General features: G+C 42.8%; 1 protein-coding gene across 4 annotated transcripts in view; it reads right to left on the reverse strand.

Annotated features, from left to right (window-relative positions):
- DIS3L2 (DIS3 like 3'-5' exoribonuclease 2) overlaps positions 1–21,494 on the reverse strand; it is an 85,811-nt gene extending 64,317 nt beyond the window's left edge. For 3 of the 4 annotated variants that reach the window (XM_076067553.1, XM_032955053.2, XM_032955052.2), the window contains exons 1-5: positions 21,365–21,494; positions 14,726–14,825; positions 6,057–6,178; positions 5,740–5,793; positions 2,880–2,981 (exon numbers count right to left, since the gene is read on the reverse strand). In XM_076067553.1, coding sequence (XP_075923668.1) covers positions 2,880–2,981; positions 5,740–5,793; positions 6,057–6,178; positions 14,726–14,774 — 327 coding nt within the window. In that variant the 5' untranslated portion in view covers positions 14,775–14,825; positions 21,365–21,494. Of the gene's footprint in view, positions 1–2,879; positions 2,982–4,306; positions 4,426–5,739; positions 5,794–6,056; positions 6,179–14,725; positions 14,826–21,364 lie in introns of those variants that run through there. The other variant, XM_076067552.1, reaches the window with a different exon arrangement.
- Between the last annotated feature and the right edge of the window lie 5,354 nt (positions 21,495–26,848).

The raw sequence follows: 26,848 nt of genomic DNA on the forward strand, positions 1-26,848 counted from the left end.
GCAATCAATCAGATTTCAAACTCTCTACTATGGCCAAGACCAAAGAGCTATCGAAGGATGTCAGGGACAAGATTGTAGACCTACACAATGCTGGAATGGGCTACAAGACCATTGCCAAGCAGCTTGGTGAGAAGGTGACATTTCGATTTAAACCTTTCGTGGCCGCAAAGATTCATCTTCTTTTTGATTTAAAGCTTTCGTGACTGCAAGGATTAATCTTCTTTGGTTCTTTCGGTAAAGTCACGTAGAATGAGAATAAAATAATAAACTGATAAAATTAAATAACACAATAAAATTCTCACGACGTTTCGGCCACAACACAAGCGGCCTTCATCAGGTGACTGTCTGGTAACATGCTAATCGAACTCCGCCCACACAGCCTTAATAAGACTCAGTCCTGGCGTGACGGCGTCCACTCGGGCTCTGTCTCCTGGATAGACCTGTTTCTTCACCTGAGGAAGGCCGCTTGTGTTGTGGCCGAAACGTCGTGAGAATTTTATTGTCTTAATTTGCTTTATTGTTTTATTCTCATTCTACGTGACTTTACCGAAAGAACCAAGAAGATGAATCCTTGCAGTCACGAAAGCTTTAAATCAAAAATTTAAGCGGTGTGCTTATGTGTCCGTTGATGTGTGGCCCATAATGTTTTGAATTCTCTTTACTGAAGGTGGCCATTCTTTTAGCTTGCAACTGTAAACAATTTTTATTGCAAATGTAAAGATAACATGGACTTATTATACTTTGTGTCATTTCTAAGATAAGTAATTTAGTTAACAGTGTCCCCATCTCAAATGAGCACTTAGCTGATCACTTCTGTAGTGGGTAAATAATTGGAGAACTTCTTGTGAGGCAACACGATATTTCTTAACAATCTGGGTACAGGTCCCTAACACGAAGGGGTAACGGCCCCTTCCACCCGATATCTAAGGAAAAATGACCTCCGGGCTACACAACCGCCTAACACTGGGACTACCCTGCACGTTTTTGTATCCCTCCGGCTAGGGGGCTCTAGGGGAGGCTATCCCTACTCGACCGTGCCAAGGAGTACGGGTCCTGACTTCTGGTCCGCTCAGACCTGGCCCTAAGGACATCGGGAGAGGGGAGCCCCAGGGTCTCACCACTGGCCACATTCAGCTCCGGCCCTGAGAAGGGCAGCGGAGCTTGGGGTCCAGGATCCTATTCTAGCCCCGTCTTCGCACTGGTATGACTGAGCCGGACCCTTGAGAGGTCCGGCTAATATACTGGTTCGTGGCTTGCTCCGCCCTAGCCACGCCTCCCTTCCAGAACTTTCTGGAAGGTGACATCATCCCCCAGTCCCCCCTCCTGGGGTCCGGGGATTGTGTCCCAGGATCCGCTTCCCAGGGATTGTCGTTGGCCTCTTGGGCCATAGTCGTTAACACTGGCGTGATAACGCTTCCGCCCCCTATTGACGAGAAGGGGGAGCTGCCCGCTAACAGAATGGGGAGTGCCGATTAATGCCTCTACACTTCCATGAGTAGCTTTGGCCTAGTGGGAACAAGTGTGAAATGGCACCATACTGAGAGCCAGAGGCAACCTTAAAGAACACTGTCCCTACATAGAACAATCATTACATTTGCACATTGTGGTGTTATTTTTTCTAACAATCATTGAGAGATGATGGGCCGAGTCAACTTTCAACCTTGATTTTATCTTTTGAGTTTGCGTACTCTGCCAAGTTTCATTGGTATAAAATACAGGCAGACCTCGCTTAGCCTGACCCCGTTGAACACTGATTCTAAAAAGCCCTTACTAGTGAGAACACGCAGCAATGAGGAAATCAACCCACCGCCATTTTGTTTACATTCGCTCAGCCAAAGAGATTGACTAATGCTCTGAGCCAACCAACACCCCCACACCCCAAGATCTGATTATCACGATTCGCAATCACAAAATTCAATTTTTAAAGTGTCAGGTGGATACAATGATGAATACAGTACATAATACTTATTGATGTTATAATAATAAAAATCATTTTCACTTATAAAATAACGTTTACAATTTGGATTACTCTTAGAGCACTATTACTGATACCAAATATGAAACCCTCCTTTATTGGTCATATGTAAAAAATAACAGTGTAGGGAATGCATGTCCACATATAAACAATTGTATAATGAACCCTTTAAGCACCGATTCAATGAGAGCACACTTTTCTAGAAACGCATTGAGAGATAAGCGAGGTCTAAATATACTTATGAGTATCGGTATTACAAATGTTACTAACCAATAGAAAATTACTAAATAATGGAATCTCTGAGAAACATAAATAATACAGGTTTTATGGGTTAGGGGGAGATTAATGAATGCATATAGATGACTATGGGTATCCATTGCCGGTTGGGTTATGTATATGGTAATCAACGTACATTAAGCATTCGCATTATGCAAGCTTATTGTTCTTGTACCTCCTGTGGATTGTGTGCACTAAAATAGCCATACCTGTTATTGTTCAACGGTAATCCTTATTGAAGTATGGTGACCTGTATAGGCATGCATTTAAATAATGTATTACTTGATTATTCGCTTCCAAGTAGCACTAAGTCTGTAGCTATCCGAACGGTTAAAATAATTTAATATTTCTCTCAATATCGATTGATTCTCTAATTTGTCTTGGCCAGTAGTAACTAGTTTTGCACAGAACTTCAACATTATAAAAATCAATTGAGTGTCCTTGTTGGCACGCGTGTTCTGCCACTACCGACAGCGGCATTTGGGAGTACTTAACATTTATTTGGTGTTCTTTTACTCTCCTGCTGATCATTCATCCTGTTTGCCCAACATAGCATTGGTCTCAGAAACATACTGTATGTTTTAATAAGAGTACTCCAGAAGCAGTATTGAAGCGATTAAGCGAGTACCTTCCATTGCTCTCTTGGGTAAATCTGAACCACCACCACGTCACCATTCAGAGCTCGGTTCCTGTTCTCGATCCCATCCACAAAGATGTCTCCGGTTCCATCCTAAAAACAATATCGGTAAAATTTAAATTTGCAACTCGGTCTCCTGATGCAATATACAAATAACTTCCACAAACAACATTTTGGGGGCTAATGCAGCAACGTTCTCGCCATGTCCCCCGCGAGTACCCAGCCACATCCAGCGAAACAAAGCTGCAGTCAGCAGGCAAATCTTTATGATGCCAGCTGACACGTGACTACAGTTACACTTCTCGCCCAGGCACAGGTTCCTGGGCTGTGCGGATAGCACTCCGTATTCCAATAGTCCTGGGACAGCTCACTGTCCCAGGACTATTGGCAAAATAAATATTTCTTGATTTTTTTAATCAGCCATTGTACACAATACTAAAATAATCTGTCTGCAGGAGACCCATATTTCAGATGATGAGGCAGGGCGTTTCCAGCTACTGGTTTCCTTCAATTTATGCAGCAGTAGATGTGTTGCCAAAAAAATAACGCGCAGAGCGAAACCGCACGACACCGCAGCCTGCCGAGTAGTGCATAGAGCGCACATAGTATTGTCCCATGTCCGATTGCATAGCCGAATTATTTCCCCAAATTCTGGAGAAGGGCCAAGTGCCATTGCACTATTGAAGTCAGGGAGGGGACATGAATGTCCTTAATAGTTATCGGCACATCTTCTTTTTGAGTGTGTTTCTTAAGCTTCTGGAGTCATCGGTGCTGAAAGGTATCTCACCTACTGTCAATAACATCTTGAGCATCGACCAGGTTGGTATGCACTTTGGCTAAAGCACTTGCGACCATGTCCTGGCACTTGACACTAACATTTATTTACCATGGTTTCCTGTGACATTCCACAACAGGTGCAGTGTTCCTGGACAACACAGAAGCATGTAATACAGTTTGGCACTACAAACTGCTGTAAAAGCTGTTACCAAGTCCTGCCATGCTCAGAAGAGTACATCACCGAGCTTCTCAAATATCGCTGCTTCCAAGTGCACATGAAGAAAATGGTGAGCTACTTGGAGATGCAAAAGAATGGACGATCTCAGGAGTCCGTTCTTGCCCCAACACAATTCAATATTTACATCAACGACCAACCAATTACAATGTCATGACGATTTGTGTATGCAGATAACATCGTCGCAAAACCAAGCTTTAGACTTTGGCAGCCTTGAAGTTACATTGAACAGTGACCTGGCCATGGTAGCTGACTGCAAAAAATTGTAGTGTGTTATTACAGAGGTGCACACAGTTTGTTGTTGAGGCAACGCATTTAATAAACAACCTCACTAATCATCGAGTTCTACAGTAAAGTGTGGCTAGACTGTTTGCTACGTGTGTGTGAGTTAGCTGAACGCACGGACCAGCCAGCACATACGCTGCCTGACCCACGATCCCCAGCGAAGACTCTACAGCGAACGAGGAGCGAAGAGCAAAGACCGAAGAGCAACGGCCCCTTGAGTTGATCCCCACGAACGAGCCCCGAATCCCTGAACACGCACCCCCCTTCATCCCTCGGCCCCGCCCCTTGCTGTATCAAGGACGACGCCCCCACTTCCGGCCACGTGTCCTTAACTCCTCCAATCAAGACACCACTTCAGGTCACGTGCCCTTGACTTCTCCAATCGAGGCCCACTTCCAGTCACGTGCCCTTAGCTCATCCAATCGAGGCACTGCTTTCGGCCACGTGTCCTTAACTCGTCCAATCGAGGCCCGCTTCCGGTCACGTGCCCTTAGCTCGTCCAATCGAGGCATCCAGCGCTCTTCTAGCACTATGGCTGTATTCACGACACTACAAAATGATGACTTCAGGTCAAGCAGAAGATGGTTTGCAGTATTTGTCACCTCTACAACACCAGTCACCTTTGCACTCAAAATACGTCTGAATGGTCAGCTGCTCAAGCACAACCCAGAGCCCATCCTTCCTTGGAGTGATGCCCAACAGGGGTCTGACATAGTGTCAACACCTTGAGAAGACAACCAGTAGGTTCCGCTAATGGAATAGTCTATTGGCTCAGCTGGCTGGCTCGTGGGGCGCTGGCATTGCGACACTATGTATGGCGGGCCTTTCCCTGTGCCACGCTGTGACAAAATATTGTGCACCTGTATGAACTTGATCAGCTGAATGTCACAGTGAAAACTATCTCCAGAGCAATGAAGATAACCCCACTAACGTGGCTGCCAGTTTTAAGCAATATCCCACCCATCGAACATCTGCCGCCAAGCCACAGTAAGATGCTAGATGAGCTCTACGCTAACATCTTCAAACATCCGCCTGTGTATGTGAAGTCCCAATGCTCTGTGTGGGTGTTACCACAGCCCCTAGACTAGAAGATATGGGATGTCCGCGCTTCCTGGGTGAGGAATAGAGACACGTGGATGTGCCTAACAAAGATCGGGTCTATTTAAGTTCCTGGCATCAACCTCCCAAGGCATAAGTGGGTTTAGTTTAACTGATTCCACTTTGATCAAAAGAAAGTATTACGAGTTGGAATAGATATCAATGGAAACAGTTTTCACAAAATATATTTGGATATCATTTGCATGTTTACACAAAGTAATATGATCTATATTGATACTTCAGCTACATAAGAGGGTAATGTATTGATTTGCATAATAAAAAAATCATTATCTGTAATATTTCAACTCACAAATATTATTACAAATCTAATCAAACATGGTTAGATTAAGCATGATAAATTGTAAACAAAAGGCACAATATTAACCCAGAAGCCTTTGAGAGGTATTATAAAAATGCAATAACATTTCAGTAGAATTTAAATAAACACAACCTTACCAGTGAAGGAACAAATGCCTCTTGGTATTTTCTGGGATTTATTCGCAAAGGGCCCTACAAAACAGACACACAACAAAGTAGCGAGTATAAACAAATACACAGAGAGCACAAACGTGGGCTGCCCATGCCCTGCTAGTCATGAGGTGCAGGTAGCAAATAAATGCTTTTATATATTAAAAAATCCCCTTACATTTGTAACCAAAACCCAAGACAAAGCTACTGTAATGGACTTCACAAATAAAGTCAAAAGTATATTTGAAGGTTCACTATAATTGTAGCACGATTGTAGAAATTGATGATACAACAATAAAAGGTACCTGAATCAACTCCTTGCGCTTCAGCCCAGCTGAGACCTCACTAGCTGACAGATAATGCTCGAACACACCATGTTTTTTCTTGCCAGGCGTGTGCTGGTGATTGTGTACTCTCGGCTCCTTTCCTGAATAACAAATGAAGCCAATATAAATAACAGTGCACATTTCCTGCACATAATCGAGTTGCATTCTTCAATCCTGCAAAACACTCTATGATGTTAAACCATAATACTACCTTAAATGGAAAATATATCAGATGTTACTGGCAATGGCCCTTCGTCACAGCACATAGAGGCCAGAGATTCAGTGACCCCTCAATGTGTTGTGATTTGGGACCATTGCCCAAAATGTTACCATTAACGTATCCTTTTTAGGCAACGTTGTTATTGACTGATGTGTTGAGCCTTTTTGTTAGCCTTTTTGTTAATTGTGCACCACTGCCAATTCAGCATGCCTGTCAACCCATACAGTTTACCCGTATTCTTGTACAGTAAAATTCAGTGAAAATAAACTATTTTTCATAAATGTTTTCGTGTTTCTCCCTTGTGATGGGACTTTATAGGATGAATGTTGAAATGTATAAGGGGATGGGGGTGACCAATAAGGTCTGAATTGGTCTGGAATAAGGTAGGCACTGATAAGCGGTTGACAGGTACGACTTCAGCATCACAAAACAACATAACTTTTTTGCCTCTGCTTTTGCAATGCAATTTCATATACGTGAGCCGTGAAATGAAACCAGTTTTCCTACGAAATATTTATAAGCAGTCATATGCATTAAAAACTATCGAGCACAGTTGAATTTAGCAGTCAGCGGCCATGTGACCCTACACAGATAAAGTATGTGTTGCATGTGCAACAAATCTCAAACATTTATAGAGTTCAGACCTTATTGGTCACCCCCGTTATATTTTTATTATTTTATTGTTTCCCTTCTACGTGACTTTACTGAAAGAACCAAGAATATGAATCCCTGCAGTCACGAAAGCTTTAAATCAAAATTTATAGAGTTGTGCATTGCAAAGCCATATGAAACGTCATTCCCCCAGTGCTGTAGTCCATGTTAACCCCCTGACCGCCATTTATTTTTCAACTGCATCACCCTGCAGCCAGCTACTGTTATGGCATTCATGGTATGGGTGAAGGCGGGGGTGGCCCAGTTTGATTTATGATATAAATTTGTGGAAAAAAATATGTGGAAAAATATATTATTCCACATGCCTCATTTATACTGTAATTGGCATGACCAAGGTCATGCCAATTACAGTATACAGTATTTGGGACCCAGCGATGCCTTCCTGTGGACAGTCCATATTTTCACTTGATGTAGATGTTCTTTTTGATTTAAAGCTTTCGTGACTGCAGTAATTCATATTCTTAGTTTTTTCGGTAAAGTCACGTTGAAGAGAAACAACAAAATAACAAAATATATATAAAACAATAAAAAATTCTCACGACGTTTCGACCATAACTCAAACGGTCATCATCAGGTGTGTCGGTTTGCATAAATTTATTTTGAAAACGGCATATTTATTTATTTATTTATATAAAAATAACGTTTGCGCCACGCGCAACGATTGGCTGTTTGCCAGGACTAGTCCATCTATTTTTTGAAAAGAGGAGGGGGGAGACGAAATTTGTTTTTATGTATGCTGTCTGAAAGCCATTGTAAGCGTGAACAATCAATCAAGAACTGAAATGATTTATCAAATCTTTCCAATGATTGCTAAGATAGAATCCATCTTCTCGGTTGAAATTGTCTCTGTGTTTGTATATGTGGATAGCCTCATGAACGAATCTCTCATGGAAGCCAGATGGCTTACAAAGAACCTCCGTCTTGGAAAAGTCAATGGCATGTGAGCCTACTGAATTAGAACAATGATCTGCTATGGCCGAGGTGTTGGTCCTACCGTGTTTAAGGTCTGCTTTATGTTCACGAATGCGGTCCGAGATATGGCGTTTGGTTTCTCCAATGTAACTACTACCACAGAGGCAACTTAGTTTGTAGACACCAGGGTATTGTATGTCCGGAATCACATCTTTTACAGACGGAACCAGATCACGGATTTTATGTAATGTGTTGAAACGGACCTGGATCTTGTGTTTATTCAAGATTTTGGAGATCTTTTTTGTGATCCCAGCAATGTAGGGTAAAGTGATGGTTTTGAAAGGCTCCTCAAGAGGGTTCTTCTTCATGGTTTGAGTGATAGCTTTGCGGATTGTATAGTCGGAGTAACCATTAGCCCTAAGAGCTTGGTGTACGTGCTTGAGTTCACTGCTTATGTGTTCCTGGTCGGATATGCATTGGGCTCTATGATACAGAGTCTTGATGAGAGAATTCTTCTGTGATGGATGGTGGTGGGAATCCGGTTTCAGATAAGCATCCGTATGGGTAGCTTTCCTGTAGACAGAGTGGCTCATTGAACCATCAGGTCTCTTTTTAATTAGGACATCCAAAAAAGGTATCTTGCCATCTATTTCGACTTCCATGGTAAATCTGATGGCTGGGTGTATGGAATTGATGTGGTCGAAGAATTGGTCTAGAGCAGGCCGGCCATGTGGCCAGATGACAAAAGTGTCATCCACGTACCTCTTCCATAAGGTTGGGCGCAGAGTGGCAGTCTGGATGGCGTCAGTCTCAAATTTCTCCATGAAAATGTTAGCTATAACTGGAGAAAGGGGGGAGCCCATTGGGGTGCCCTCAGTTTGTTTGTAGAAAGTTCCATTCCAAGTGAAGTATGTATTGGTTAAACAGTGTCTCACCAGGGGGGGTACCTCAGTGTTTAGTCCTTGATGAACCAAGTCTTCAATGATTGCAATGGTGTCAGGTACAGGAACCTTGGTGAATAAGGAAACTACATCAAAACTGACAAGCAGGTCGTCTGGGGGCAGGGAAATACCCTTGATTGTTGATACCAGGTGAGTAGAATTTTGTACCGCAGAGGTGGTCTTTCCAGTGAAAGGACGCAGGATTTCAGACAAAAAACGAGCTAGTTTGTAGGTGGGGGAGCTGATAGTAGAAACTATGGGACGAAGAGGTGTATCAACTTTATGTATTTTTGGTAAGCCGTATAATCTTGGTGGCCTGGCAGCAGAAGGTTTCAACGAAAACTGTTTAAATTGATCAATTAATGCGGTTGAATCAGAAATTATTTTGTTGGTTTGTGTGACGAGGCTGTTGGTGGGATCTCTTTTTATTTTTGTATAACTACCATCGTCGAGTAATTCTTTAATTTTGTTGTTGTATTCTATTTTATCCATGATAACAGTAGCATTGCCTTTGTCAGCTGAGAGAACTACAATATCATTCCTCTTTTTTAATTTATATAATTCAAAACGCTCATCTTTGCTGAGGTTGCTAGCTGGCATCTTAGCGTTTTTGAGGGTTGCAGCGATTTCAGATCTTGCTACGTCTGCAGCGATGTGACCCAGGCCCCTGAGAGCAACGTCTACTTGGGCAATTATATCATTAACTGGTATGTGTTTAGGTGTGACTGCAAAGTTTAGACCTTTAGCTAAAACGGATTTCAGACCATCGGAAATAGAACTGTTACTGCGATTAATTACGACTTTATTAACGTCTAACTTTTTGGTGTGTGGGTCCGGTCTTTTGTTTAAGAGGAGGTTAAATTTGGAAATCAGGTTTTCCTTACATTTGGTCGACATAGTAGCAGCTGAAGAGGCAGTCATATTGTCTACATGTTCCCAATCCGATGTGGACATTATTGCCGTCAATGATAAGTGTGATTTGTAGAGTGTCTTGTCTAACTGATCTAGTTCTGTGTGATATTGTAGTTCTCTCAGCTGACAAAGGCAATGCTACTGTTATCATGGATAAAATAGAATACAACAACAAAATTAAAGAATTACTCGACGATGGTAGTTATACAAAAATAAAAAGAGATCCCACCAACAGCCTCGTCACACAAACCAACAAAATAATTTCTGATTCAACCGCATTAATTGATCAATCTAAACAGTTTTCGTTGAAACCTTCTGCTGCCAGGCCACCAAGATTATACGGCTTACCAAAAATACATAAAGTTGATACACCTCTTCGTCCCATAGTTTCTACTATCAGCTCCCCCACCTACAAACTAGCTCGTTTTTTGTCTGAAATCCTGCGTCCTTTCACTGGAAAGACCACCTCTGCGGTACAAAATTCTACTCACCTGGTATCAACAATCAAGGGTATTTCCCTGTCCCCAGACGACCTGCTTGTCAGTTTTGATGTAGTTTCCTTATTCACCAAGGTTCCTGTACCTGACACCATTGCAATCATTGAAGACTTGGTTCATCAAGGACTAAACACTGAGGTACCCCCCCTGGTGAGACACTGTTTAACCAATACATACTTCACTTGGAATGGAACTTTCTACAAACAAACTGAGGGCACCCCAATGGGCTCCCCCCTTTCTCCAGTTATAGCTAACATTTTCATGGAGAAATTTGAGACTGACGCCATCCAGACTGCCACTCTGCGCCCAACCTTATGGAAGAGGTACGTGGATGACACTTTTGTCATCTGGCCACATGGCCGGCCTGCTCTAGACCAATTCTTCGACCACATCAATTCCATACACCCAGCCATCAGATTTACCATGGAAGTCGAAATAGATGGCAAGATACCTTTTTTGGATGTCCTAATTAAAAAGAGACCTGATGGTTCAATGAGCCACTCTGTCTACAGGAAAGCTACCCATACGGATGCTTATCTGAAACCGGATTCCCACCACCATCCATCACAGAAGAATTCTCTCATCAAGACTCTGTATCATACAGCCCAATGCATATCCGACCAGGAACACATAAGCAGTGAACTCAAGCACGTACACCAAGCTCTTAGGGCTAATGGTTACTCCGACTATACAATCCGCAAAGCTATCACTCAAACCATGAAGAAGAACCCTCTTGAGGAGCCTTTCAAAACCATCACTTTACCCTACATTGCTGGGATCACAAAAAAGATCTCCAAAATCTTGAATAAACACAAGATCCAGGTCCGTTTCAACACATTACATAAAATCCGTGATCTGGTTCCGTCTGTAAAAGATGTGATTCCGGACATACAATACCCTGGTGTCTACAAACTAAGTTGCCTCTGTGGTAGTAGTTACATTGGAGAAACCAAACGCCATATCTCGGACCGCATTCGTGAACATAAAGCAGACCTTAAACACGGTAGGACCAACACCTCGGCCATAGCAGATCATTGTTCTAATTCAGTAGGCTCACATGCCATTGACTTTTCCAAGACGGAGGTTCTTTGTAAGCCATCTGGCTTCCATGAGAGATTCGTTCATGAGGCTATCCACATATACAAACACAGAGACAATTTCAACCGAGAAGATGGATTCTATCTTAGCAATCATTGGAAAGATTTGATAAATCATTTCAGTTCTTGATTGATTGTTCACGCTTACAATGGCTTTCAGACAGCATACATAAAAACAAATTTCGTCTCCCCCCTCCTCTTTTCAAAAAATAGATGGACTAGTCCTGGCAAACAGCCAATCGTTGCGCGTGACGCAAACGTTATTTTTATATAAATAAATATGCCGTTTTCAAAATAAATTTATGCAAACCGACACACTTGATGATGACCGTTTGAGTTATGGTCGAAACGTCGTGAGAATTTTTTATTGTTTTATATATATTTTGTTATTTTGTTGTTTCTCTTCAACGTGACTTTACCGAAAAAACTAAGAGTAGATGTTCTTTGTTTACGAATCACACGCATTTCTGCTGCCACCTAGTGATTAAACATTGAAATGAAAAAATAATGGGCGTAAAAACGGCAATTTTTGTTTGCTTCGAAATTTCGTTGTGTAAAAGGCAGGGTATCTGTGCGAGTATCTGTTCCTATTATTACGTGGGAATAAAATGTATTCGTAATTTGAATTTCCATGCCACAACCAGAGCAACAGTGACCCAGGTTACCTGCAAATATTACTATCCTGGTCTCTTGAGTTTCCCCCAGGTAAAACTAATGAACATGAATCTTCAAAGTCATGATTTTCCATTTTTCTAAACTTTATGTACTAGTGTATAGGACGGGTTTACAAATTTTAATTGAATGAAAAAGATAACAAATTTAAGATTGTGTTGAATTGATTAATCAATTTAATTTCTGTATTGATGTGAATACAAAAAAATAACTGTTTATAACCTGGAAGGACAGGTCGGTGTTCACTCATTTTCACAAATGTGCACTATGTGAGAGCACAAGTCATCAAAGTGAAACTGCACCGAGTTCAAATTAAAAGTGATTCTGCTTCTTTATTTAAATTTCTGTTCAATGTCCAAAAAATATTAACTATTGTCACACAAATTAACCTATCATATATTTTATTACTCTGCAATGGTGTACAAAACTAATAGATAAAATACAAAGTGGCGCACTTGGCTTTTTTCAAAAGCGGCACTGGTATTCTTGGAGAAAATGTATTATTCTTGTGACAAATGAATAATTAGTTGCAATTTTAATAAACCTTTCATGAAAAACGATTTTATTGTATGAAAATCCATGTAGCCTAGCCAGCGTTACACACAGCGTACAGTGTCAGGTGTTAGGTACAGCAAAACTACGTATAATATTCTTTGGGTCTTTCGGTAGTTACGTAGATAGGATTAAATTAATAAAAACAAAATAAAAAACTACGACGTTTCGATCACAATGCAAGCGATTGTCATCAGGAGGAAGAAAGAGGGGGGGGACGCTGCTGAGGCAGACTGTTTTAAAGGTTTAAAATGGGTGTAGACCAAGGGTCATAAACGATGTGGGCGGGGCTAGTTATGTTAATGTGAGAAATTAGAATGTTAATGTAAGATCGCAGAGCCGCCGCCACGTCGAGGTCGGCACGCGGAGGTGGCTATGTTGGTGTGAATTTTTTTTTTTACCTATTAATGTAAAATCGGTGAGCCGAAGCCACGAGGAAAATAAAAACTAACATCGGAAGGTGGCAGGATGAGAACATCACAGCCAGTTATGACTTAAACTGGTTGATGACGTCCTTCCAATGATTGCTCAGTTTGTGCCTATCCTCTCAGTTGAAATTGTCTGTGTCTGTATATGTGGATGACTTCATTAACGAATCTTTGTTGATAGCCAGTGGGCTTACAAAGTACCTTCGTCTTAGAGAAATCAATTTCGTGTGAGCCAACCGCATTAAAACAACGATCAGCCACGGCCGACGTGTTGGTCCTACCGTGTTCAAATCTGTATTATAATCACGAACACGGTCCGAGACATGTCGCTTAGTTTCCCCAATGTAACTACTGCCGCAGACACAGCTTAGTTTGTAGATGCCAGGGTATTGCATATCAGAGATCCTATCCTTCACAGATGGGATCTACCAGTTTAAGTGATAACTGGCTGTGATCTCATCCTGTCACCTTCCTATGTTCGTTTTATTTTCCCCGTGGCTTCCGCTCTCCGATTTTACATTAACAGGTAAAAAAAAAATTCACACCAACATAGCCACCTCCGTGCGCCGACCTCGACGTGGCGGCGGCTCTGCGATCTTACATTAATATGCTAATCTCTCACACTAATATAGCCACCTCCATGCCCTCGTCGTGGAGGCCACTCTCCGATCTTACATTAACATGCAAATTTCTCACATTAACATCACTAGCCCCGCCCACGTCGTTTATGACCCTTGGGCTACACCCATTTTAAACCGTTAAAACAGTCTGCCTCAGCAGCTTTCCCCCTCTTTCTTCCTCCTGATGACGATCGCTTGTATTGTGATCGAAACGTCGTAGTTTTTTTGTTTATTTTCATTTTATTAATTTGAACCTATCTACGTGACTTTACCAAAAGACTATGAATTCCTGCAGCTTTAAGTCAATATCTATGTATGTGGATAATGTGACGATGAAGATGTTCGGAATACACGATCCCTGACCAATTAAATCTCTCCTATTGGGAAATACAAAAAAAATGTTAAATCGTAGGCAGGCTGACATGGGTGTAACCAGGTTTGATCATGTAAGAAGCTCAGATATCCTGCAAAAATCGGGACAGGTGCATCAGTGAGCTCCTTCGCAGCGGGTCTCTTATTTAAAAAAAAGTATTTATTAAGGACCACCATCTCATATTCACATGCATTGTGGCTTTTGAAATATTTAGTTCTTTATTTAATTCGAATAAAATGGGTCTTCTTGTTATTTTGGTTGCAGACCCCTGGGCTAGGTCATGTAGCCCACATGCCCAGAAATCACATGCTCAGCATCTTCTGTTAGAATGAGGGGCAAAACAGATGCAGCATGTGCTACAGAAGAGATGGGATGATGTGGTACTGGAGGATTTGGAGCTGGTTGGACGTGTGATGACTGGTACCAGTGTGGTGTCAGGATTAGCCTCTGTGGAGGTTCATGAAGGACAAAACTAAGGCGTTGGAGGCAGTCGCCCTCCAATGACAACGGAGGGCAGAGGACTGACACTCACATAAGAAAGCTGAATGCTGTGCAACTAAAACGGCATTACATATTTAAAATAATTAAAATAGGGTTAAAAACGATGCTATTCAAGCAGTGATGATGTCACATGAAAAATTTGCATGGATTCAGGGAAGCCAGAACAGAGGAGTTGCTATAGATTCATATAAATCCAAACAAGACAGGGAGGTTATGGTAATCATGTTGACCGCAACGCATGCCTGGATTACCTTGCAGTGAGGATCTTTTTTTGCGTGTTTGCTGGTAGTTGGCGGCCATAGCTTGTCAGATGTGTAGAACCCCTCTTGGCTTTTTCTGTTTATCTTCCTTCTGCAACAATAGAAAAGATACACCATCAAAGTCAAAATTTATATTATCTTTATAAATAAATGACACTGTAGAAAACATAAAACACATTCAATGTGAAAATAGTAAGTTAAGCATCAAAGAGCATTCAATGAAATGCTATTAAAGACCATTTAATAAAAAGTTACTGATACAGTAAAGTTGTCAGGAAATGACAATCCCAAGCTTTTCTGGAAAGCTATGAAGTCTCTTGATGGCGAAACTGTTGACTATGGAGTACTGCCTAAGCTATCAATTGATGGTAAATGCCTCCTACCTGAAATGTCATAAATGGTCCAAATTCCTGTTTTGCCTCTGTAGGCCGTAACTTTACCTCGAACAAACTTGCCCCACTCCTGATATGCAGCCTCCTTGGCCTTCTGCATTTGCCAACCTTGCATCAGGAATAAAAATGCCTCCCCATCTCTTATTCGGATGTGTTTAAACGCTTTTGCTGTCGATGCAGATTAACTTCCAGCTATTGGCCTCCGTCTTGCGGCAAACAAAAGTTTGAAACCCGTAGCCCTCAGAGAAAGCCAGCTCCCCAAGAATAGAAAGCTGCTTTTGTTCGCCATCTGCACAAAAGTGATGCCATGGATGATCCAAATATCCATCGTCCCATTTTATTCCTTTCTCCTCTCAAGATAGTCATACCTCGGTATACGACCGCTTTGGAATACGTCGAATTTGGTATACGTCGTGTTTTGATGGGAAAAAACATTTCTTGGGATACGACATTTTGCTTGGGATACGACGCGCTTGCTAGAACTTGTATGGGTCGGGATGAGTCACCGCGTACCCGCGTATACCCCGTTCATGACTGAGACAAAGCGCCGCTCCTCAGTCTGCCTGTACAGTAGGTCTCGTTCAGTGCACAACCCTTGCTATAACTCTGTGAAATTTCATGTGTTTTAACTCCTCTCAGCATGGTAAAGTGATGTAAATTTTTATTTGTATTTCAATTTCTTTTATTTATGCATTTATTTTAATTTATGTATGCATTTTAGTAATTAGTGTCTACATTATGTTATATAACCCTATTAATGTATAATATGCCATATAAAATATAATTTCTTAATACTCTGGAACGGATTATTTCCTTTCCCTTTATTTCTTATGGGAAACATTCGTTTGGTATACGTAATTTTCGGTATAAATCCTACTTTCTGGAACGAATTAACGACGTATACCGAGGTACCACGGTATTTTATACATTGTTAAAAGTTCAAAACTTGAAATACATCAAAACAATCTGCTCTATCTTGATTTGAAGCTTTCGTGACTGCAGGAATCCACTCTTTGGTTCTTTCGATAAAGTCACGAAGGTAGAAAAATAATAGACCATGACGTTTCGATCGCAATACAAGCAATCGTCATCAGGTGGGACAACCACAGCAAGAAAACACTGCTGAAGTAGGCGAGAGATCTGCAGTGGCACGAGGTAATATAGGACTCGGAAGTAGGGGGCGAGAGAGAAGTGGGGGGGGAAGAAGGCAGGGCAGAAAGTGGACCCCACAGCAGCACTGGAGAGATTGGCTGCAGGGGGGGGAGAGAGAAGTGGGGGGGGGAAGGAGGCGGGGCAGAAAGTGGACCCCACAGCAGCACCCGGGTCACTGGAGTAGAGATCGGAGAGAGATGCACAGAGAGAGAGAAAGACAGAGTCGGAAATAACAGCTGACATAGGCAGGTAGGATGGAAAATCACAGTCAGTTAAGACTTTACCTAGTTAATAACATCCTTCCAATGATTGCTCAGTTTGTACCCATCTTCATGGATCACAAAATCCGTGATTTGATCCCATCTGTAAAGGATGTGATTCCTGATATGCAATACCCGGGTGTCTACAAACTGAGTTGTGACTGCGGCAGCAGTTACATTGGGGAAACGAAACGACATGTCTCGGACCGCGTTCGCAAACACAGGGCAGATCTGAAACACGGTAGGACCAATAACTCTGCCGTTGCTGATCATTGTTTTTACGCAGTGGGCTTACACGAAATTGACTTTTCCAGGACGATGGTACTCTGCAAACCCACCGGCTATTATCAGAAGATTTCTTCATGAAGCCATCCAGATATATAAACACAGACACAACTGCCGAGTCCTATATAACCTCGTGCCACGGCAGATCTCTCGCCTACTTCAGTAGTTTTTTCTTGCTGTGGTTGTCCCACCTGATGACGATTACTTGTGTTGCGATCGAAACGTCGTGATCTATTATTTTTCTAATCTGCTCTATCCCAAACAATCTGGCATTCGCGAGAATTACAGCACTACTTCGGTGGTGCTTCATACTCATTGTCTTCAACGGTGTTTAAAATGAACATCAGTGTGCCATCTTCCTGCACCTCAGGCTTTTGGCACTGTAGATCATGACATCCAACTCAGTTGATTGGCATGCCTAAACTTTTCCAACCTGACAATAAGTTGGGTCCATAGTCACCTAACCGTTTTCAGCTTGTTCCTCTAAACAATCTGATAAAACCTCAATCTGATAGGTTTTTCCTAAAGGCTCTGTCCTGGGCCCCATTTTGTTCTCACTCAAAGTTAACTACCTAGCTCAATCGCTAATCCACTTGGATACAAATCAATTTGCTGATAACAAGCTTCATCGTCTCTCGCAAATATATGATCTTTACTACAAATTTCAACAGGATTTTCAGTCCCTACAATAACAATTGGCTGCCCTTAGACCTGCCATAAATGCAAATACAATTTAATTGTTGTTTTTTGAGTAAATATAACTGTGCCCCACTTAAAATAGTGTCTCTGGGCTTTCAGCAAATTTAACTCTTTGAAAATGTGCAATATCTGAGTGTTATCCTAAATTCCAAAATCTCTAATGATCATATAGAACATACTTCTAAGAAATAAAAATCGGTTTCCTCAGCAAGATCTGTGAAATCTTTACACGATCAACCTGGTTACATCCATGCCAACCTGCCTATGATTATTGCCACATTTTTAGTATTTATTTGGTCAGGGATCATATGTATTCCGAACATCTTCATCTACATATCCACATATATAAATATAAACTCCAGACGTTCAAGTTTAAATTGTATTTCTTCTTCATAAACAAGCATTGTGTTCCCCTCAGTTTTAGAATGGACATCGTCAAAAGCTACCATTCTCTCTATTTTTGACGGCTGTTTTGTCATCTACAGACTGTCCTCAGAGACTTCTGAAATGCGTGGTCCCCGTAACATTCAGCCATTCTTCGTTTTGCACTGATGCCCCTTACAGAACACACCACGGAATTGTAAATGCAAATCTAACGCCCCTTAATGGAGAAAGAGTCATTGGGTATCATTCATCCTCAAAATACTCTGAAACAAATCAGTTTATTACCTCTGCAACCACCTTTCACTCCAGTCCCCATCACCTTGCCTTAGAATCCCCTACTTCACCTTAATATACCTAGATTGAAAACCAGCAATGGTGGGAAATCACCTCGTGGTGTCATCCCTCGAATTTGGAATTAACTCCCTTTGTGGTGTTGGATTAAATCCCTCTTCCCTGGCATTTAAAAATGTATCCCATGATTTAAAATTTCCCTTTTCTTGCACATAGTTAGCAAATCCTACGTGATTTGATATTAAATTTCCATGTCACCTGCCAGTGTTATGTGGGTGGTACATGGCTTTAATGTTGTTTTCCACAAATGTCTGCTACTAAGTGTTTGCAATGTTCTGATTTCTTTGCTGCTGTAACTTCCTTTTTTCACCAAGGTCCTCTGCTTGTCATTCTTTGTACAACAGCTTAAAGGCTGTGGTTTCTTACCCGTATAAACGAATAAAATATATCGATTAATTTTATTATGAAAAAGAGGTATGCCTGACGTGACAGCATGTGGGCTATTGAATCTTTCTCTCGCAGTCAGGCCGAGACTCGTGGTTTGAAGCAAGCGTCGCGGCCCTGATGCATGACCTGACCTCCTCTGTCACCTCCACGGCTGCTGAATTTACAGACGCGGGCAGGCTGAGGTACACATCCCAGGATATGCATGCGTGCACACAAACATGCTGCGGGTGCTACATGTGGAGCATGGTTTGATCACTTATGTATGCATCCGCAATTGACATAACTCCACGAATTAAAAACGAAATTTAGGATTGAAAATTGCTCCAATCAAAACATCCAGGAATGTAAGATTAATGATTGTTTTAAAGACATTTTACATATCCTGACTCTTCGTCAATCAGACGCATTGGGCTGGCTCTGAATCTACCAAAATCATGTAACGTAAGAACAATAAATTACACTTCAGCCAGGCAATGTGCATCTATACAATCGCTCATCGAATGCGTTCAGAAATCTCATATTTTTAAGACTCAAGGCACACCAGCAATCCAATCCGTCACTCATCCTCGTGGTCACACAAAGACGCCTTGGGCTGGTGGCGCTATAACATGGCGCTTGATCCAATTTGGAAGGTGGCCGAGATTAAATGACTAGGAGTTAACTCAGCCCATCATCCTTTCAGGCGTCAGTAACGAGTAACCACTTTCTGCAAAGTATTTCTCTCACAGCACAAAAAGGTAATATATAAATGTTTATATGGCGTATATAAATGTAAACATATGCAATATACTCATGCTGTGCACTTGTTGTGTCCGCTGTACGCCTCGAGGACACCGACATCAAACGGTGTAGTAATTTTACGCGGGTAATTCTCACTCGTACTGTATAGTTATGTTTTTTAGTGAGACGCGTGTCCAGAAAATTGAGGTCGTATTTCATTTTATGGCCCCAGCAAGTGCGTCCAGTTGTGTAACCCGGCTTTCACCAATGGCGTCATCTCTTTGGCCCAAGGCGACCACGAGCATATATATCATTGCCGCGTGGAGCAGATTTAATGTTGAATACGTCTCCATATTTTCGTGGGTGATTGAGGGGTGAGCCTCGTTGTGACCGAGTGAATGGGACGAGTGGTGAGTCTCGTTGTGACCGAGTGAATGAGAGGCGAGTGGTGAGTCTCGTTGTGACCGAGTGAATGAGAGGCGAGTGGTGAGTCTCGTGACCGAGTGAATGAGAGGGGAGTGGTGAGTCTCGTTGTGACCGAGTGAATGAGAGGCGAGTGGTGAGTCTCGTTGTGACCGAGTGAATGAGAGGCGAGTGGTGAGTCTCGTTGTGACCGAGTGAATGAGAGGCGAGTGGCGAGTCTCGTTGTGACCGAGTGAATGGGACGAGTGGTGAGTCTCGTTGTGACCGAGTGAATGAGAGACGAGTGGTGAGTCTCGTTGTGACCGAGTGAATGAGAGGCGAGTGGCGAGTCTCGTGACCGAGTGAATGAGAGGGCGAGTGGCGAGTCTCGTTGTGACCGAGTGAATTAGAGGCGAGTGGTGAGTCTCGTTGTGACCGAGTGAATGAGAGGCGAGTGGTGAGTCTCGTTGTGACCGAGTGAATGAGAGGCGAGTGGTGAGTCTCGTTGTGACCGAGTGAATGAGACGAGTGGTGAGTCTCGTTGTGACCGAGTGAATGAGAGGCGAGTGGTGAGTCTCGTTGTGACCGAGTGAATGAGAGACGAGTGGTGAGTCTCGTTGTGACCGAGTGAATGAGAGGCGAGTGGTGAGTCTCGTTGTGACCGAGTGAATGAGAAGCGAGTGGCGAGTCTCGTTGTGACCGAGTGAATGAGAGGCGAGTGGTGAGTCTCGTTGTGACCGAGTGAATGAGAGGCGAGTGGTGAGTCTCGTTGTGACCGAGTGAATGAGAGGCGAGTGGTGAGTCTCGTTGTGACCGAGTGAATGAGGCGAGTGGTGAGTCGCTGTGACCGAGTGAATGAGAGGCGAGTGGTGAGTCTCGCTGTGATCGAGTGAATGAGAGGCGAGTGGTGAGTATCGTTGTGACCGAGTGAATGAGACGAGTGGTGAGTCTCGTTGTGACCGAGTGAATGAGAGGCGAGTGGTGAGTCTCGTTGTGACCGAGTGAATGAGAGACGAGTGGTGAGTCTCGTTGTGACCGAGTGAATGAGAGGCGAGTGGTGAGTCTCGTTGTGACCGAGTGAATGAGAGGCGAGTGGCGAGTCTCGTTGTGACCGAGTGAATGAGAGGCGAGTGGTGAGTCTCGTTGTGACCGAGTGAATGAGAGGCGAGTGGCGAGTCTCGTTGTGACCGAGTGAATGAGACGAGTGGTGAGTCTCGTTGTGACCGAGTGAATGAGAGGCGAGTCTCGTTGTGACCGAGTGAATGAGACGAGTGGTGAGTCTCGTTGTGACCGAGTGGTGAGTCTCGTTGTGACCGAGTGAATGAGAGGCGAGTGGCGAGTCTCGCTGAGTAGCGAGGGGTTGAGACTCGACGTGAGTGGTGAGCGAGTGGTTGAGCATCGCCGATTAGCGAGGGATGAGACTCGCTATGCGCGGTGGTAAGTCTCGACGAGTGGTTGTGAGCATCGCTGAGCAGTGTGAGGGGCGAGTGTCGCGGTGAGCGAATCTCGCTGCGAGCGCTGGGTGGCTGGTGAGTGTCGCGGTGAGTCGTGAGAGGTGCGGGGAGTCTCTCTCTCCCCCCTCTCTCTCTTCTCCTCACCGCGCCGCGCAGTTCGCCTCAGGAGCCCGGGCCCTGTTCGAGACGTCCGCACGCAGCGCCGCGTCGAATTCTTGCGACAGTGGCGGCGCATCACGTGACGTGCGGAGGGGGAGAGCGGGCGCTTGTTGACGTCATCAGGGCGTATGAAAAGAGGCCGCCATCTTACCTCGGGAGGGAGGAGCGAAGTCCTCTCAATCACCGGCAGTCCCCGGGTTACGGAAGGGTTAGGTTCCACATCAACGATCCGTAACCCGGATTTTCCGTATGTCGGAAACTTAACAATGTCCCCCCAAAATCAAGGTAAAATCCCATATCCGGAAGTAGTTGTGCCTCCCCTACCATTTATCTCAGTACTGCATCGCGCTCTTCTCCGTTTTCTATGGCTACCTGTATCGTATCACTGTACATATGCTCTGGACTTCATATGATTATTTCATTTGATAGAATATCTACCCTAACACTACCCATTATTAAACTAGTGGAATTGTATCCAATATATAATTTTAATATTAATTGTGAACAAAAAGCAGTCACTTCCGAATGTGAACACGCACACAAAGATAAAGGTGGAGTAGGATCGGCTACACACACATAGACACACATGCAAACATACACACACATACACAAACACATACAAAGACAAAGTTTCCCCCCGTGTAGCCTTGGACAGACTGTTGGGGCAAGTGCTTTTAGCGAGCACCTACGAAGGCCTGAACAGTACACGAGGTGGTGGGTGGCAAGCACTGCTCCGACCGCCTTTATCTCCTTAGTGGTGACATTTACACACTGCACCAGGTACTCATTTGAGGCTGAGTCGACCTAGAGGAAGCCCAGCACCGGTTTAGATAATCGTCACTGGTGTTGGCCGTGAGCAGGAATCGAACCCGGGTCACTGGGTTCGTAGCGCAGCGCGCTTACTATCGCACCCAAACAGGAAGAATCATCCACCTGGATTCCTCACCATCACCACAGCCTGCCTCGTCAAATAATTATCAATGGTAATACAAAAAAACCCACTTTGTTCTTGATAATGTTTTATTGTATTTTTTTAAATGAAACATTTACATCCCCCCTCCCATGTTCACTCGTCTTTTGAAATATTGAGGGTTTTTTTATTGAATTCGAAAAAAATGGCTCCTCTTGTTATTTTAGTAGCTGACCTCCAGGCTAGGTCATGTAGCCCACATGCCCAGACACCACATGCCCACCATCTTCTGTTGGAATGAGGGTAAAAACAGATACAGCATGCGCTAGAGAAGAGATGGGATGATATGGTACTGGAGGATTTGGAGCTGGTTGGACGTGTCGATGACTGGTTAGCCATGTTTCTTGCGGAAGTGCGGAGTTGGCCTGATAATTTGAATCTAAATTGTCTTATGGTTGTTATTGTTTGTCTTGCATCACACTGGGATTTTTTCACACAGCGTAGTAATACGGTGTTTTTTTTCTGGAAGATTTGCTGGTTTATCCAGGATGTTTCTGTTGCGCATCGTCGCTTTAAGATGTTCTCTGTTCATATTGTGTTTGTTGCGGTTGCACCAGACTCAAGAGCCGCATGGCTCACAGGGCTATACCTAATAAATGAAACTTGAAACCAGTGCAGTGTCAAGATTGGCCTCTGTGGAGGAGGTTCGTGAAGGACAAAACTAAGGCGTTGGAGACAGTCGCCCTCCAACAACAACGGAGGGCAGAGGACTAACGCTCACAACAGAAATCTAAGTGCTGTGCAACTAACATAGCATTACATATTTTAGATAATTTAAAAAGGGTTCAAAACTATGCTATTCAAGCGGCGATGATGTCACACAGAAAATGCACATGGATTCAAGGAAAGCAGAACAGAGGAGTGGCGAAAGATTCATATGAATCCACATGAGACAGGGAGGTTATGCTAATCATGTTGACTGCAACACATGCCTGTGTAGGGTACTGGACATAGCAAGCGTTATAGTGGGGTCAGTGGAGATGGGTGGAAACAGGTGCAGGGTACTGTCCGAGGGAAGGTTCGAGAAGGGAAGTAGAAGACGGTAGAGTCTGCTGCAAGAATCTACTAATTTACAATAGCCTTGATAATAAGCAGTACTGTGCCTGTCTTTTTCTTGACCTGTCCAAATCTCGGACCGCATTCGTGAACATAAAGCAGACCTTAAACACGGTAGGACCAACACCTCGGCCGTAGCAGATCATTGTTCTAATTCAGTAGGCTCACATGCCATTGACTTTTCCAAGACGGAGGTTCTTTGTAAGCCATCTGGCTTCCATGAGAGATTCGTTCATGAGGCTATCCACATATACAAACACAGAGACAATTTCAACCGAGAAGATGGATTCTATCTTAGCAATCATTGGAAAGATTTGATAAATCATTTCAGTTCTTGATTGATTGTTCACGCTTACAGTGCCTTTCAGACAGCATACATAAAAACAAATTTCGTCTCCCCCCTCCTCTTTTCAAAAAATAGATGGACTAGTCCTGGCAAACTGCCATCGTTGCGCGTGACGCAAACGTTATTTTTATATATATAAATAAATATGCCGTTTTCAAAATAAATTTATGCAAACCGACACACCTGATGATGACCGTTTGAGTTATGGTCGAAACGTCGTGAGAATTTGTTATTGTTTTATATATATTTTGTTATTTTGTTGTTTCTCTTCAACGTGACTTTACCGAAAAAACTAAGAATATGAATTACTGCAGTCACGAAAGCTTTAAATCAAAATTTAATCGCCTCTACGGGGAGGGTTTTCACATAACTTTAAGATCTTTCAACAAACTCCGGGATAAGAAAGCTCAGCTGATCGAGTCTCTCACCTTCCTGAAGAGATGCCGCGACTCTGGGGTAATACCAATCGCATTTACACTCACCTCTGCTACTGTAACTTCTTCTAATGCGAAACGAATTCTTTTCAAAACTAGCTTAGCTCTTATCTCAGAAAAAATCAGACTTATACGCACAGAACTAGATCAGTTAGACAAGACACTCTACAAATCACACTTATCATTGACGGCAATAATGTCCACATCGGATTGGGAACATGTAGACAATATGACTGCCTCTTCAGCTGCTACTATGTCGACCAAATGTAAGGAAAACCTGATTTCCAAATTTAACCTCCTCTTAAACAAAAGACCGGACCCACACACCAAAAAGTTAGACGTTAATAAAGTCGTAATTAATCGCAGTAACAGTTCTATTTCCGATGGTCTGAAATCCGTTTTAGCTAAAGGTCTAAACTTTGCAGTCACACCTAAACACATACCAGTTAATGATATAATTGCCCAAGTAGACGTTGCTCTCAGGGGCCTGGGTCACATCGCTGCAGACGTAGCAAGATCTGAAATCGCTGCAACCCTCAAAAACGCTAAGATGCCAGCTAGCAACCTCAGCAAAGATGAGCGTTTTGAATTATATAAATTAAAAAAGAGGAATGATATTGTAGTTCTCTCAGCTGACAAAGGCAATGCTACTGTTATCATGGATAAAATAGAATACAACAACAAAATTAAAGAATTACTCGACGATGGTAGTTATACAAAAATAAAAAGAGATCCCACCAACAGCCTCGTCACACAAACCAACAAAATAATTTCTGATTCAACCGCATTAATTGATCAATCTAAACAGTTTTCGTTGAAACCTTCTGCTGCCAGGCCACCAAGATTATACGGCTTACCAAAAATACATAAAGTTGATACACCTCTTCGTCCCATAGTCTCTACTATCAGCTCCCCCACCTACAAACTAGCTCGTTTTTTGTCTGAAATCCTGCGTCCTTTCACTGGAAAGACCACCTCTGCGGTACAAAATTCTACTCACCTGGTATCAACAATCAAGGGTATTTCCCTGTCCCCAGACGACCTGCTTGTCAGTTTTGATGTAGTTTCCTTATTCACCAAGGTTCCTGTACCTGACACCATTGCAATCATTGAAGACTTGGTTCATCAAGGACTAAACACTGAGGTACCCCCCCTGGTGAGACACTGTTTAACCAATACATACTTCACTTGGAATGGAACTTTCTACAAACAAACTGAGGGCACCCCAATGGGCTCCCCCCTTTCTCCAGTTATAGCTAACATTTTCATGGAGAAATTTGAGACTGACGCCATCCAGACTGCCACTCTGCGCCCAACCTTATGGAAGAGGTACGTGGATGACACTTTTGTCATCTGGCCACATGGCCGGCCTGCTCTAGACAAATTCTTCGACCACATCAATTCCATACACCCAGCCATCAGATTTACCATGGAAGTCGAAATAGATGGCAAGATACCTTTTTTGGATGTCCTAATTAAAAAGAGACCTGATGGTTCAATGAGCCACTCTGTCTACAGGAAAGCTACCCATACGGATGCTTATCTGAAACCGGATTCCCACCACCATCCATCACAGAAGAATTCTCTCATCAAGACTCTGTATCATAGAGCCCAATGCATATCCGACCAGGAACACATAAGCAGTGAACTCAAGCACGTACACCAAGCTCTTAGGGCTAATGGTTACTCCGACTATACAATCCGCAAAGCTATCACTCAAACCATGAAGAAGAACCCTCTTGAGGAGCCTTTCAAAACCATCACTTTACCCTACATTGCTGGGATCACAAAAAAGATCTCCAAAATCTTGAATAAACACAAGATCCAGGTCCGTTTCAACACATTACATAAAATCCGTGATCTGGTTCCGTCTGTAAAAGATGTGATTCCGGACATACAATACCCTGGTGTCTACAAACTAAGTTGCCTCTGTGGTAGTAGTTACATTGGAGAAACCAAACGCCATATCTCGGACCGCATTCGTGAACATAAAGCAGACCTTAAACACGGTAGGACCAACACCTCGGCCGTAGCAGATCATTGTTCTAATTCAGTAGGCTCACATGCCATTGACTTTTCCAAGACGGAGGTTCTTTGTAAGCCATCTGGCTTCCATGAGAGATTCGTTCATGAGGCTATCCACATATACAAACACAGAGACAATTTCAACCGAGAAGATGGATTCTATCTTAGCAATCATTGGAAAGATTTGATAAATCATTTCAGTTCTTGATTGATTGTTCACGCTTACAGTGCCTTTCAGACAGCATACATAAAAACAAATTTCGTCTCCCCCCTCCTCTTTTCAAAAAATAGATGGACTAGTCCTGGCAAACTGCCATCGTTGCGCGTGACGCAAACGTTATTTTTATATATATAAATAAATATGCCGTTTTCAAAATAAATTTATGCAAACCGACACACCTGATGATGACCGTTTGAGTTATGGTCGAAACGTCGTGAGAATTTGTTATTGTTTTATATATATTTTGTTATTTTGTTGTTTCTCTTCAACGTGACTTTACCGAAAAAACTAAGAATATGAATTACTGCAGTCACGAAAGCTTTAAATCAAAATTTTTTTCTGTCCAAAGCTTTTGATACAGTTGACCACAACACCCTGCTTAGTAAACTAAGTTGCCTCGGTTTTTCCAAGAACACAG

The sequence above is a fragment of the Petromyzon marinus genome, chromosome 16, assembly GCF_048934315.1.
Source record: "Petromyzon marinus isolate PM22_M1 ecotype Great Lakes invasive population chromosome 16, UKy_Petmar_22M1.pri1.0, whole genome shotgun sequence".
Taxonomy (NCBI): Eukaryota; Metazoa; Chordata; class Hyperoartia; order Petromyzontiformes; family Petromyzontidae; genus Petromyzon; species Petromyzon marinus.